This window comes from Pieris napi, chromosome 13 (assembly GCF_905475465.1).
Source record: "Pieris napi chromosome 13, ilPieNapi1.2, whole genome shotgun sequence".
NCBI lineage: Eukaryota > Metazoa > Arthropoda > Insecta > Lepidoptera > Pieridae > Pieris > Pieris napi.
This window is the reverse complement of record NC_062246.1, coordinates 5,183,659-5,200,112: the sequence shown is the minus strand read 5'-3', so window position 1 is coordinate 5,200,112 and position 16,454 is coordinate 5,183,659. Positions and strand designations below refer to the sequence as shown.

Below are 16,454 nucleotides of genomic sequence, written 5' to 3'. Positions count from 1 at the left end.
ATAAGCGTGTATATGTTTTGGATCATGTGTTTAAGCATTTTTAGAACGGGCTTGTTTAAGCGAATTAATATAATTAATTTACTTGTAATAAAGTAACTATGTGCTACACCTATCACTTACAAATAACAATTTTGTGTCAGTCTCAGTGAAAATATTTGAAACTAAAAAATAATCTCTGCTATATATAATATTTTATATTAACATAGTATATATATAACAACTAAAAATATAACGACTAAAGATGGCACAAGGTCACTTTTAATAAAATATTAGTAAAGAGAATTTTCTTATCGTAATTTGATTAAATAGTTATACATTTATTAATATTATCATAATGAACACTTAATATTACTAAATATTTACAATATTCTTAACCTACATAGTATAATAATAATCAAAATATAAAATTATTAATAAACAGAAAATTTAAGCAAATTTCAAAAGTTTGGTCCCTATGGCAGCGTACCTTTCATGCTGGCAGCATTTCCTCGCTGTATTGCTATACGTATTCGTTGAGTGAGGAAAGCGCCAGCTCTGGGGTCACCGGTACTATCTACCAGTTGTCAACTTAAATCTGTAATTAGCGCCTGTGCACTTGAACCCCACGGCCCAAGAGTCTCTACTCCAAAGGGAACAAAATTGAAGCTGGAGGACTCTTATATTTAATTAAATATAAGAGAATAGACTCTCTTAAGTAAACATAAGATATCACATAAAACTCACATAAAATTCGCGTAGGAATCGGCGCATGAGCTACCTGAAGTAATCAACTAACAAACAAAATTATGTATATGAAAAAGGTACATGATAGGCATCAGCAATTTTTTTATAATATCGTGCACAGTACAAAGTTAGGTAAGTCAACAATAAACGTACAAGAACACTCAACGCAAAATATGTAAACATAATTTTCCTCTCAGAAGTTGTAGCTCGTTAAAATTTAAAATACGCCTTCAAATCACTTACTGTAGCTAATTAGAGTGTAAGTTTGAATTTAGAAGCATTGAAAGTTTCCACCTTACTTTAAATTCAAATTAAAAACTGCTTCAGTCGGAATAACTTTTAACAGACCTCTTAAATTTTATGTTAAACGGGTCGTTTGACAAAATTCATAGAATACTATAACGATACAATAAAGGGGGTTTAAATTCAATATCGACACTCCTGGATCGAATGAGCAAATCCCTTTCGACACATGAGTGTTTTTATTTAGCTTTTTATCGCCTTCATCGTGGCTCGGTGGCTCTAGTATGAGTATAAATCGAAAATATCGCGTTATAAAACCTTATTCTTGATATTTTATGCTTATAACTAAGCGTTTGAATCATATTCTCTGTGACAAATAATTTAAGATTAAAAAAGTATTAGCACTTAAAATTGTGTTATAAACCCATTGTATTTCTTGATATGGATGAGGTAGCTATTTTTTTAAATCTATTTTAGTTACGTAGTGTTGGCCTAGTGGCTTCAGCGTGCGACTCTCATCCCTGAGGACGTAGGTTCGATCTCTGGCTGTGCACTAATGGACTTTCTTTCTATGTGCGTATTTAACATTCGCTGGAACGGTGAAGGAAACCATCGTGGGGAAACGGGCTTGCCTTAGACCCAAAAAGTCGAGAGTGCGTTAGCCACAGAAGGCTGATCAACTACTTACCTATTAGATTAACAAATGATGAAACAGATACAGAAATCTGAGGCCCAGACCTAAAAAGGTTGATTGATTGATTGATTTATTTTAATGTTTAATTGTAGTAAATAAATTTATTTCAATTTCAAAGACGATAACGTTTCATTCAACTCTCACTAGGCCCGATTGGAATGAAGTCACATTACCGTTCGATTTCCATAAGTGCAGTCAATTCAGCTTGCATAATGATAAATCCCGAAATATATTGGTTTCTTTCCCGACACATTGGTTAAAAATCTTTCAAAAAAGGGTACGGTATAACTAGTAAGATATTATATTCATCCAATCAAGGTTCCATTCCTGGCAAAACAATTATTTCGGTCTAAAACTACGCAGGAATGTCTCATTGAAAGTTACACAATAAACAAATGTATCTTGATAGAAAACATGAATATTCCAATTATATTCTCGGTCTAATTAATCTTGCATCGCGGCTAACAAGGGAACCAAACAAATGACAGTCGTTTCCTTGTAGACATAGTGGCCAAAGATCGGACGTCTCAAGAATAATTGGTACGTCTTACCCCAATGCGGTCAGGGGTCAAACTGATATTAATTAGTTTGACTTCAGTGGTTGAGCTATTGCTTACTTGACCTCCTGTTTTCCTGGTACATGGCATCATTAATTGGTACTTATTTTAAGTAAAGGAACAAATTAATACATTCAATAGTTTTGTGAAAACACCTATAATCTACAGCCACAAATCACTGCGATGATGTTATTCTCCGAAACGCGCTAACGAAGTTTCCGCCGCTATGGATATACAACTTCTCAAGCTTAGCTACTGGGGCCTTAAGGCCGGCCAGGCGGTGATTAGACTGGTCAAGAATCCTTCCTTAAGGTTAGAGAAACTGTTCACCATCCGTCCTCTACATTATTTGGTAAAGGACGTAGTTTATACAGTATTCGATACTACCATGTGCTCGATTCGATTAGATCGCAATGCTCGAGAGGGCTCGCGAGTGCGCTGCCCGCCTTTTTTCGATGCCCATTGATTTTGCCCATGCCCAAATTAACAATTAATTAAAACAAATAAAATGAAATTAAACAAATGCAAACCGTACTTAATAGCTACTACCTTGCGATTCTGTAACTCACTTTTCGAACTCACACAGCGGTCATTTTACGATTTGGCATTCTGATAAAGAGGGATTTTTAGTTATAGTTTATTGTTTATCAGAATTACAGAATCGCAAGGCTGGTCACTTAAACAGAAGCGGTTGTAAACGAAAATCTTATTACGTTGTTCATTGATTTTTTTCTTTAGTCTAAATTATTACGTGTGTCCGCATTGCTATCAATCTATCATATTAATGATGACCATCCTAATGAGGAAAGGCGATTGGTCCAAGGCGGATGCAAGTCTAGATAACAGCATAAAGTTTTAGAGTACTAAATTTCGTTAAACAATAATGATGATAATTAATATGTAAAGCTATATTATCTTATTGTTTATGTATAATATGTTATTTAGAGTATTCTTAACCAAAGTTTGATAATTTTGATATAATTAACGTATATAAAGTAATCCTACAGCTAACATAAATTAATATGACAAAAAACAATAACTAACCTTAAAAAATAATTACCAGAGTATATTATTAAAAGGAGTCCCTTTAGGGAAGGTTCCGAAGATACTGACAGCGTTCCCCCTTTGAATAGCTAGACTAAATCTTTGTTCGAGGTAGCCAGCTCTTCGGTTTCCTGTCATGTCGACTAACCTTTTTGCTATTTCCATAAAAAGCCTTATAGCGCTGCGACCCTACGGACCAAGGGTCTCGACACCGACTGGAACAAAATCACATTCGGAGCCTAGACCCCTTATCTTATTGTTGTATTAAATAGTAATACAATGTAGAAGTTACAGGTACATATTCTACAACGCGGTATTTCAAATGTTCAAACAAAGACTTTAAAATTAAATATATTCATTTACTAGAAAATTTACATAATCGCTTCGGGCTAAATGAAATCTTACACTTTGGTCTTAGAAAGCTCGGATGTTGCTTTTGTAAACAAGTTGATTTAGTTGAAACAAGTAATTAAATTTAATACTATATCTAGTCTGTATTACTTTGGTAAAAGGAAATTCGCATGTTTTATTATGATAATATTGCAAATTTGAACCCGGAACGATGCGATATTCATACTATATATAAATAGTTCTAATTATATTAATGAATCGAATGCAACTTCCAGCATCGGAATCGCGGTATGACAGCGATTCCGGTCCCAAAGTTTTTTTATACCGCGCGATGGTTGCAACATCAGCCCTACGGATATTGAAACTACATCGAACTTCCATACAAAAACGTCGGAATCGATATCGCTGTTCTTATAGGAAGTAATAGAGTATTTACAGACCTTTTATTTACGCAAGTTTGTGCGTCCGTACTACTATGTTCGTTATTAGACACATATATGTAACATGTAGCGTCTACGACTTTCTTCATTTCTCCGAGATTCGAACCTGAAGTATAACAAGTGTGTAGACTAACCTTTTTACTAATAATCCATTTTATTACTTCAAAGTATGGATTTGTATCCTTTTCGTCACAGCATAAACACGATGGAACAGAAAGAGACAAAAGAGGTAGGTACTGTTTATACCCCCGGAAGGAACGTTGAACACATTATAGTACTAGGTAGCTATGAAAATGTATTTCCCCTAAGGTTATTATGACTGAAAAGTTTCAATAACTCCACCGTTTGCGACCACAGCTTATCTTGTAACAAGTTGCGTCTATGGGCAACTAATAAAAACTTACTACTCGATTGCTTCAAACCACTTTAAATTCAAATTGAGGAATAATTTATCTTAGGAGTTTATATTATATTCTCTAACGAAATACAAAAAGTACATTTACCATGAACAATACGTATAAATTAAAATAAATAACTAACCTTAACACATAATAACTAAAATATATTAAATTATACGTATAATAAATATATTGTTGTAAATCAAAGAAGTAGATATTAGAATAAGTGTATGGAAAAATATAATACCCCCCCCCCTTATTTACTGCAATTTATCCCCCCCCCCCCTTTCCTCTTGTCAGCATTAGTAAGCAAAGCTCTCAAAAGTAATAAGCACATTTAAACTATAATATATAACTATTAATTTTTTTTAGGAATCCTCAAAAATGCATTTTGTTTTCAAGCAAAGACAATGTGTGTCTAAAAGTAAATATATAATTACTTTTGACGTAATCACTAAATAAGAAAATCAACGACCCCCCTTTACGTACGACATTAGTTCAAAGATTTCATATTTTATTTATTTTTAAACAACATAAACAAGGTGTAAGCTATAGGTAACGATGTTTAAACTAGTATGGACATAACATATAATGTCAAGTGAAGCAGTGCCTTTCATTAATATTTTAAATAACAAAATGCTCATATTTTAATAAGGTACTGAAAAGCCCAAGAGCACAAATTGTCTATAGAAAAACGGAAGTTTTTTAGTAGGACAGAAACGGAAGTGTGTGGAAATGGCATTCAATTTAAAGAAGAGCTGGGCATGTTTGCTAATTCATTATGTCTAGCACGGGGGCGTGAAGGCGACATATTGAATTGCGAAGGCTTTAGAATTAAACCCGGTTAATTAACAAATGCCTCCTCTTAGCCGCTATTTTGTTCCTTGAAAAGGCATTTGTGTCTCACAAGATTTGTATTCTAATTCATAAGCGAAAAGCGATATGAAATGTTTGGTTTTCTAGCTTTTCTCGTATAGATTTAAAACATATTTGTGTTTCACTTGGTAATAATAAATCTATAAATTTGTGCTCATACAACGGGCAATAAACTGTTGATATTTGGACATAATATGGAATGTCCGCTCTCTACATAGTATGTGCGATTAAATCAATATAATAATTGAAGCCCTAAATCCACTGCGTTTTTCTTTAATATTTTAAGTATGAATTCCCTGCGTTGACTTTCAATGCAACAAAACAATTACCTAAGCTAACATAAGCACTAAGCAATTCTAAATTAAATAATTATTATTTCCAATCCATGGGTCCCGGGTTCGATCCCCGGCTGAGACGAACATCGATGTGATGAACATTTGGTGTTGTGCTTAGGTCTTGGGTGTTCAAATATGTATTTATATGTCTATCTATCTATAATATGTATATATATCCGTTGCCTAGTACCCATAACACAAGCTTCACCAGCTTAGCATGGGACTAGGTCAATTGGTGTGAATTGTCTTTAAAAAAAAAAAAAAATAATGTTTGATATATGTAATGGACTGATCGTAAAGTGAATTAAAACAAATAAAATCGCGCGGCGCTCATATCTTGTATCTCTTCGTGTCAGACACAATACATCCAATGGTGGTCAGCAAGCAACAGCCGGGGGCCGTTGCGGTCACTTGAGGCGCGTCATTTTGACGGACAGCTGTGCAAATCCCCTGGGGCCATCTCGACATTGTTCCTCACAAGTGGGAAGTAGTGTGAACGATTAAGGGAGCCGTTATTTTAGTTTATCTAAACAATAGAGGTTAAATATCATAAGCAACTATTTTATTTAAATAGATGATTAAACAGTAAGCAGTTACAAAAAAAATTGTAATTGAAAAAACAAAAAAAAACTATCATTATTACGAGTAAGTTTGTTTATTAAGGTATTTTTTACTTTAAAGTGTTCATATATTTTACACATTATAATGAATACACACATTTAATATATTTTTATAGATATAAAAACAATTCTATTATTATATCTATATTATTATATTGTTCCATTATAAATATTTTTATAATAGAACGAACTCTTTTGCGAGCTTTATAAAACCTCTATGAAAGTACAAGATAAAGTTAGCAAGCCATATTTTTCTTTCGTCAATGTCATCGATGCAAATTATTTTGTTTTTTTCGAGGATGATAGAATAAAATGATATAAATCAAAACTAATAAATAACTATACAGTTTAAAACAATGAAACGGTAAGTGCTTTACCATGATATATTTTAACCAACCATAATTTTTATTTTAAAAACATGTATTATTTTATCATGTGTTTGGTTTCAGAAATAACGGTGAGCGTTTGACTAGTAGGACAAGTGTCAATAAAAGTAAGCAAACTACAAAAGAATCTACTGTAAGGAACATTAGGAAGGACAGCAATGATTCCACAGTACCGAATAAAAATCCTTTCAAACTACCGCAACATAAGCTGGTGTTTAGCAAACCTATTAAAAAGAAAAAAGAAACACTTACTAATTATAAATTGGACGAGCCAAAGACTATATGTGATGTAGATGAAACATTCTATAAGATTATAGAGGGACGTCCACTAAGACAATTTTCAGACATAAAAGTCTATATGACGAATATAAGAGATATAACCTTATTTAAGGCAAACGCTGCTTATCTTAGGGATGAAATACTACAAATGGTTAATTCTAAATCAGAGGAGATGGAGGAATATGAAAACATCTTAAAACTTTATACCAGCGTAAGATCTAGTTTTATAAGTTTTGTTAGAAACGGCTATAGAAAAGCTAAAAGAAGTGAGCAACTTTGCAAAAAATTAGAAATTAGAATCTGTGATGTAACTGAAGAGTTGAACGAATACTGTTTCACATACAAAAAACTTAGATGTGAAGTTGATGATTTAGATGCAACTTTTGATTTTTTATCAAAATATGGTGAATTCCTTTATGATATATCTCCTAATATTTGGAAAAAATCGCATAGAATTATGTTTCTTAGAACATCAGGCCTTTTAAGAGCGCTATCGTCTGACGTCTATACTCCATCCAAACCATCTATTAATAAATACGATGGCTTTATAACAGCTTTCAAAACAAATGAGCCGCAATTGTATTTTACGAAACCAGCGCAGTTGTATTATATTTTTGATGAATTAAGTAAACAGTGCCTTAATTACATGCAAAAAGAAGTTTTTATCGCTAGTCTTAAGAATAATGTTCTAAGACGAAAAGATTATCTAAAAAAAGTTATTGAATGGGAAGCTGATGAACTAAAGTATGCTGTAGACTATTACGAGAAACAAATACGTTTCTATGAACTGAAAGAAGCTACATATAAAGCTAAGTTTTACTCAGTGTTAAACAATGATTTTTATAACGTCTTCGCATCTTACGAAGCAACGAAAATGTTTACGTGTTTGCAATATGCACATACACAGATAATAGGCTCTCATGAAGACCCCAAGGATAATATCCAAATGTTAGCTCGAAATTTAGAAAGGCAGTTTATCGAAATTATGTCTCAGTTCGACGATTTAAACCAAAAAGTTGTAAAAATAGCAACGAAAGAGCTATTTGAAGAAGACAGGAAAATGATGAAACAAGCACTTTTTGCGCAGAGAACCTTAAAAGAGTGTAACATTCTAACAAAATCTTTGTACTCTAGTTTTGAACCTCCACGGCGACGACAGCAAACAACTAAGAAGACAGTATCTATGCATAAGTTGTTGATCTAGTAATTCATCGTGAATTATACAGCAAACACGGTTTCTTGAATATCTAAATAAGCGAAATTATTCTTATTTATTATTATTGTTCGTGTGCCTACGGCGGATTATTCTAGCAAGTAATTACCATAAGCTAAGTTAGGTACATGATTGTGCGTTTTCTCGCAAGTGTTTACGCTACGGTCGTCGCTCTGGGACAAAACGTTTACTTTCATGAATACCTTTTCATAAGAGGTAGAAACCTTAGTTATTGTATAACAATGAGAATTTAATCTTAATTTTTAGCAAGAAAAGTTTTTTTGTTAGTCATAGCAGTTCACAAACTATTATTATCGTTGAAATTATTTAATAAATATGTAACGATCTGAGTATTTTGTTGCAAATTGAATAATTTCGTTTTTGATTAAGCTTCGGAGCGGGGACAAAAACTTCATATTGTGTCAATTTAACTTCTAATCACTTTTTAAATACGTTAGCAGCGAGACGCTCGTCCGATCAACGAATAAATTTGAATGTATTAACAAACTGATTGAGACCCCGCCTTCTTGCTGACAACTCGAGGGGAACAAAATTGATTTTTTTACTTTATATTCACATCTTAGTTGTTAAGATGTAATTATGCTGCTGTGTTGAATAAAATTTAATAAATTCACCAATTTTAACTTTTCCATTCGCAAGGCGTAATTGTTAAAACATTTGGTTTGGCAGAGGACGAAATGAATTCAACTTTGTGCCCCTAAAAGTCATTTCGCCGATATATAACGTTATATCGTCGGGCGCGCAATTATAAATATGAAATATGAGTACTTTGCATCCCACAGTTCAACTTATATGAAAAACTTGGAGCTATTAAGACAATGCAGACTATTCTATTTCTAATATCCGAGGCATTCGCTCGAGAGTAAAAATATTTAATACTCATTTGGGTTCATGCTCTTTGATGGTACTTGGTTAATAGAAATTCAATTTATTATTTAAACAAAAGTACCGTGAAATGCCGGAGGTTTAATGCACGCATACCTCTGTTATTAAACCGGCCCGCTCGGAACAAAGGGAGCAGTGGAGCGTCGATTGATAATTAATATTGTTTTATTATAAGCTGCGTATCTCGTAGACGCAACGCGGCTCGCGAATTTGAGCTCAGCCATGTGTGCTAATTCAGTTATATTATGCTTAGACGAATTGATGGAAGATGTTTATAAGACCTTTCGGAAGGTTTAATTTAAATTCTCTTAAGCCAATTTTAAATTTCCGCCAACTGATTTTAGCCTCGTTTATTGTAATCAATTATCCAATAAGACTTTACGAAGATATTGTTAATCAAAACATTAAATAGAAACCTAACAAAAGAAATGTATTTTAAATTTCGTGTCACATCTAATGACATTATCATAGCAGCATAAACTTGACATTTTCATTTTCAGAGCGAAATAAAGATGACAATTATCTGCAAACATGCTAAATAAGTTCATTGCTCTGTTGTAATGGAATAGTAATGGATATTCTATTTGCGTAGAGCCTAATCGATGTCAGCCCTCGTCAAGTTTTGGGTAAATCTCAATGAAACTTTATTTTAGAAACCTTGAATGTTTTATGGTTTAATAAAGGCAATACTTTAGTTAAAACAGAAAGTAAATGTGTTTGTTTAGTCTTTAAAGCGTTATTTTGTATTGAAGCCTTTTTTTATTTCTGTGACCATATCTAATATATATAAATTACGCGTCACGTTGTTTGTGCGCTATGGACTCCTAAACTACTTAACCGATTTCAATCAAATTTCCACACCGTGTGCAGTTTGATCTAACTTAAAAGATAGGATCGCTTACATATATGTATGATTCTGGACCGATTCAAATGATTTTTTTTAAAGGGGAGAGATGGTTTAGATTCACAAATCAGCCCGGCAGATGGCGCTGCAGTCGGTACTTTCATACTTTGTTTAATATCCTAATCGTTTGAAATATCATGCAGGACAACGTCTGTCGGGTCCGCTAGTAATAATATAATATAGTACAAAACAGAAACAAATTGTTCTACAGTCCTGGGACACCTAGGCTTCTTCTAGCTCTCTCCGTTTACTTGTATCCCGGGCAACTAGTCCACACCGCAGCTTTACAGATCATCCCCCCATTGCCAGACCTGTCTACCTGTTTTTATTTTTCCATCTCGAGTTGTGAATAGTTCTCCATATTCAGTAGTGAATTTTATCCATTTTCCACAACTTGCTTATGCCATGACATGACCATCGACCATCGCTATTTTAGGCATCTTGTTTTCTGGAATAAATCTTCCACACGTCTTAGAGTCTCTCAACATGCTCCTTTCCATTCCTTATTGGCAGATACGCTTTAGGTGTCTGTGGTGGAGTGCTCATGTTTGGCATCCATATGTGGCATGGCATTTTCTTTATCGAAATGGAAAAGTATTTGCTTTTAAATATCAATTTCAGTATCTGTTTGATCTCTGAAAGATCAAGCCCAGATATACATAATTGTCGACGTATTCAATGCTTTCTCCATCCACCAATACCACATTTTTTTCGCTCTATTTGTCACCACTTTGTCATGGTTTTATTATTGTTAAGCCAACTTTTCTACTTGTATTTGTCGTTGGAGCATTTGTTGCAGGTTTACAGCGTTATCAGCTATGAGCTTAAGGTCATCTGCAAACCTGAAGTGGTTAAGTTTTTGGCCATGTACATTTATACCAGTTTAGGGTTTTAAACACGCTCTGAGGCTACTGCAGTGAGGAGTTTTGGATATAAAGAGTTCTTAATAATATATTTAAATAGAATAAAAAATAATTATTTGTCATTATATCAAAACAATTAAAGGCACACGCGCATCTTGTGTGACAATGTGAAAAAATAAAGTTAAAGTAAGCAATATGTTTTTATTACATACGCAAAGCACTTATGATGGTAAATATTGAGAACTACGCATTAAGGAATAAATATAATATAATTGATAATATCTTATACTAGGAAAAAGTTAGCAAAACTATTACAAATTTTAAAATATGTATGACATTTAATTAAGCAAAATATTTTAGTTTTTTTTGTAATCCTGAGACATCGGTACCACGCAAATCAATATAAATTAATCAAATAATGTTTTGACACTTACAAATTGATACTAGAGTGATGAGGTACATTCAATCAAAGAACTTTAGCACTCGATCTATCATCTATAATAATATTTCAGTTAATAAAAGCTTGAATATCATATGCACTATAAAATTCAGTCTGGTGTGAATTTCGGCGCTAAGATTCATATATTATAAACAGTAAGTCCCCTGCGGTGGCCTGAGTTTAGGGTCAGACGTGTGTAGCTTGATTGATAGCGGTGATTTCGCCCCTAGAGCTAACTAATTGCTATTTTAGCCTTAGATGCAGCCATAATTCTACAACAGATTATTGAATTTGTCTGACTACTATCGATTATTATAGGTACTATTACGATTTATATTTATTTATTTATTTCGTAATCCTTCAGCTAACATAAATTATATATAATAACAAACAGTTACACTGAAAATATAGCCAGAGATGGAATACATAATACATTTAACTACTAAAAGGTTCAACAATTTACAAAAGGAAACAAACAAAAAAAATTTATTCAATACATTCAACTAAGTAATACCTAATTTGGCTGTGTTGTGTGATGGTTTAAAAGTGAGGGTATGTACGTGAAGGTGTGTATGTGGGGTAAGCTCATGATGCAGGTGATTTTGCGCTATGGATATTCTTAATACTCCTTTTAATCATATTCCGGATAGCTTAAACAAGTCAAGGAATAAATATTGGTCGTTGCATGTCCGGGCTTCGCGATACAAAACTGAGTTTCTAGCCATTTATTAGCCGTTTATAATTTTATTATAAACGGCCATTTATAAGCCGTCCTTAGGTATACGATAATTACAATAGTATTATGTGCAATTTGTGCAATTTTTAAGTACAATTTCGGCGAAGCTAAATTAATTGTATTAGGGTAAAAAAACTTAACACATGATAAATTTATTTTGTTTTAACATTTTGCAATGAACCCAATTTCAAACACTAAACTCACTGATCATTAAGTACGTTGTCGTAAACATCAATCATCGCGAACCGGTTAAAGTGTATATTTTGACGTTCAAAAATTCACAAAACGATATTGAAATTTTGCGCGATTCAAAACAGATCTGTGGCACGCATGACTGATACTAACGACACAATGATGCATTGGACCCTTTGACGCTATTTTTTAACGGGGAGACTCTCCATTAATCTTCAACCCTGGTACAATTAGGTATAAAAATTGTATATTAAGCGAGAGCCATTAGAGCACGCATGTGCAAGATAAATGACTCAAGGTGCTGATATATGCAATATGATATTGAAAATGTGATTGATATAGTCTGTTTAGGCGAAAGTGGTTTATCGTTGATTCAAAAGTCACGGGCATCATAGAGTTTTATTAAAGTGGACCATATATTTTATACGTAGCTATTTTGAGATAACATATTCCTGGTAGTAATTGATAATTCCATATAATTATTTGTTTCATTCATATTGAAGTTCTTAAAATAGTTTCATAGTGACTAACAAGTAATTTTGAACTTCCTGACATGTATATAACAAAATGGCTTTTATAGCAGGCTTTATGTGTGTCTAAAATCCATCAAATTTACGGTAAAACATCCAAACGCTGTACCATTTAAGTAAAATTTTTACCAACACAATTTTTTTTATTTTTAAGTCGTAGATTAGCTTAATTTTTTAAGTTGCTTGGAGAAGATTGCTCAGAAGCAATAGGACCGCACCTCTCACAAGATATTCATAAGTAATTCTGAAATAATACAGGAACGAGACAGGTGATATCGTTCTTTCCTTACGTGGGTTGTGATTTGGTTTAATATATCGTTAATGGCTTAGATACGCGACTGTTCGCACTGATTGCTAGACTCCCCCGAGGCGTTAGCTATACGTGGTTTTAAAATACTTTATCATACTTAAGAGTGTTTTCTGTATACATTTAGATTAAGTTAGAATTTATTTGTACAGAGAGGTTTATGTAAGACAAATTGCACGGGACATATTTTGAAAGTTATTCGCTGAATTCAAGTCGCTTAAGAAGATTTAGATTTGAATAAATTCGTGGGAATGCTACAAGACATGACTAAGTACTTCGTACCTGTTTATTTATTTAATAGCTTGTGAATGTATTTTAGTGCCTTGAGGGACTAACTTTTGTACGCGTTAAAACTATAATGCACATGACTCTCGATGTTTTGTTTGTTTTTTCTCGATGTCTTTGACTTTGAAAATATTTGCGGGATAACTATTACATTCTCACATGACACAATATGTCTATTTTACTGATATTTATAATACTGTGTATGTATTTAAATCTAAACTAATATGTAATTTGAAAGTATGGCGTGGAAACACATTAATATATTTAAAATACATCAGTCTTAGTTTTACATTAAGTCTTAAATTTCGAAATTGTCATGTTATTTTTTTATGGTTCTATTTCGTAATTTTTTGCTTATGTCCTCCGAGTAGTTGAAATTACTTTTGCAAAATCATTTTGTTTGATAGATATAAGAATCTTAGAGATATCGTAGAAAACTTAAACATTCATATACATACTTCAGCTTTAGTTGTGTAATTTTATTGCTTTTCGCTGCAGCGTTGCAGCTTCAAAGAAATAATATTAAAATTAGCTTCCTCTTAGGACAAAGATTTCGGGTGTTATTAAATATTTAATACCTGCATAGATTGTCTCGCCGAGATTCGGGAGACAAAGTAAAATGCAAATTCTCATGTATTTCCAATTAGCATCCATTCCTCTTGTCTGTCATTTAATAACTAATGCTAACGTCTCGAGAGTAACGTCGTTAGGGAATTTAGAAATAGGAGTTTGCCTGAGAGATATATATATGTATACTATAACGGTCTTACTAATAAAAAATCACTATACATGCGTAATAACAAGGTGATAGTAATTCAGTGAATAGAGCTTGTACAGGGCATAAACACCTCTTTGACCAATAATCGATGTGTATTGGTTGAATAACAAAACGACCCTTATTTATTGTTACCCTGGCAACCCGCCGTGTTTGATTGACGTTTGATTTAATAATTCTGATACAACTCATAATTCTAATGTAAGTTGTATTTATTTTATCAACCAATGCAATTATATACACATTTACTTAATATATTCATAACATTTTATTATTTGCAGCTAATAGAAACTCCAAAACCTCAGACAAAGAGGACTAGAATTTTACATAAAAAGCCGCGTTCTGCAGTACAAAAGTTAGAAGAGGACAGTATCAATGTGATAGAGAAAGGACTATTTCATTCAAAACCCCTCAACGATCATACTTAAATTTTTTAGGCATCTCAAATAGTGGAAAGTGCCAAACTCCGCAACACGGTAGTGTTCCAGTGTTTGCAGGAAGAGCACGAAACAAAACAAAGGCAGATGGCTGAAACACATGAGCTCAAACAGAAGCAACTTGCCGAAGCTCACGAAAGGGCCTAGACAGGAGCATCTTCTAAGGCTCAAATTGTTACAGCAGCAATTAAATGAATAATTATATACCCCTGTTTTAAATGAAATATAACTTTTTATTTATTTCAAGTCCTTAACTATCCACACCTATGTAAATAAAATAAAGCCTTAAAAATATGTTTCAATAAAAGCAGCTCTAGCAGCTTGTCCAGCCAGATTGCTTGGGGGCGTCTAGGTTGGCCTTGGTTCTTCTGGAGCATTCTCAGTGTCATCATACGTAATATCCAGGTCTTCTTTGCTATCAATAGCAATATTGTGGAGGATTGCCAGTGCTACTATATATAATTTGGCATTTTCTAATGACACTGAGAAGCCATGAAGAAGACACCTAAATCGAAAACCCTCCACCTCTATTACTCTTTTCGACATCAACTCGCACTATGTCACAGATCTTCATAACATACTTCTTTGAAAAGCGGTATTTTGTTTTGAAATCGCCATGCGAAAGTAATAACGGATTGCACCGAGTTTGGTATGTTTAGACTTTCCTTGGAGGCGGCAAATCGTATGTATTAGCTGCATATCAATATTATCTAAATCTTCCATTTGATCTATAAAATCTATTTTCAACAAACACAGATACCTACTAACTTAAATCTTCCCTTGAACTAAACAGTCAAAAAATGCTGTCAAACGCGAAATCAGATAAAATTACGCAATTTTTGTCTTATACACCCGTTAAACTTGGCCTCTGCGTTGTATAAGCATTGTACAAGTCTTCATACAAACCAGACACTTGTTATAACAGCAGTATACATCAACCTTGTCAATTCAGGAATTATTAGTAACATTTTTCTAATAACAGGCTTATACAATGTACATAAATCTTTATTAGTAAGACCGTATATGTATATATTATATGCGCGACATTAAAGCCTTTGTTATTGCATATACTTTTCGACCCTAGTTTACAACCAGCTCCAAGTAACGCGATGCATATTTTCCATATCTTTGGATTCTTCTGGATACAGCTTTTTTTATAAGCACTAGTACTAAGTTATGGCTGAAAGCAGTGTTGGCCTAGTGGCTTCAGCGTGTGACTCTCATCCCTGAGGTCGTAGGTTCGATCCCCGGCTGTGCTCCAATGGTCTTTCTTTCTATATGTTATATATAATATTAAATGCGATATTCTTGCCTTAGACCGAAAACGTCGACGGCCTGTCAGGCACAGGAGGCTGATTACCTACTTGACTATTAGATTAACAAATGATCATGAAACAGATACAGAAATCTTAGGCCCAGACCTAAAAAGGTTGTAGCGCCACTGATTTATGTTTTATTTTATTCTAAGAGTTGTACTGCATTTAGTAGTTTTAAAGCATGGAGTTTGAAAATCGTAGTATTTTTAAAATTTGAAGGTAGAAAGGTTTCAATACCTGCCTTTAATCAATCCTTAACTAATCCGGATTTTTAAGAAGAAATAAAGCGTTGCTTAAATTTATTAAATACCCATTAAATATAACTCGACTCTGAGTAAGTATTAACAATGATCTTGGATGCAATAACACAATACAAACCCCTGTGAAATTAGAAATACACATTTAATTTGTTCATAAATTAATTTTATATGGAACAAAGGCAGAATCTTATTTCGAATGAAGCTAATGATATTACAAATATCACTTGTTCGCAGCGACGTATGATACGAAATGCGTATAATTAATTTTCATTGTTTGGTTTGTTAGTACTGGTTTTGGGAAGTTGTGAAGTTTGATATGGCTTTGTTACAATAGCCTTATGTGGC

General features: G+C 33.3%; 1 protein-coding gene across 1 annotated transcript; it reads left to right on the top strand.

Moving 5' to 3' along the window:
* Positions 1-6,545: 6,545 nt before the first annotated feature.
* Positions 6,546-8,512, top strand: LOC125055413. The gene is made up of 2 exons (XM_047657871.1): positions 6,546-6,645; positions 6,731-8,512. Exons 1-2 carry the CDS (start codon positions 6,638-6,640, stop codon positions 8,148-8,150), a joined length of 1,428 nt encoding a protein of 475 aa, XP_047513827.1. The 5' UTR covers positions 6,546-6,637; the 3' UTR covers positions 8,151-8,512.
* Positions 8,513-16,454: the final 7,942 nt, after the last annotated feature.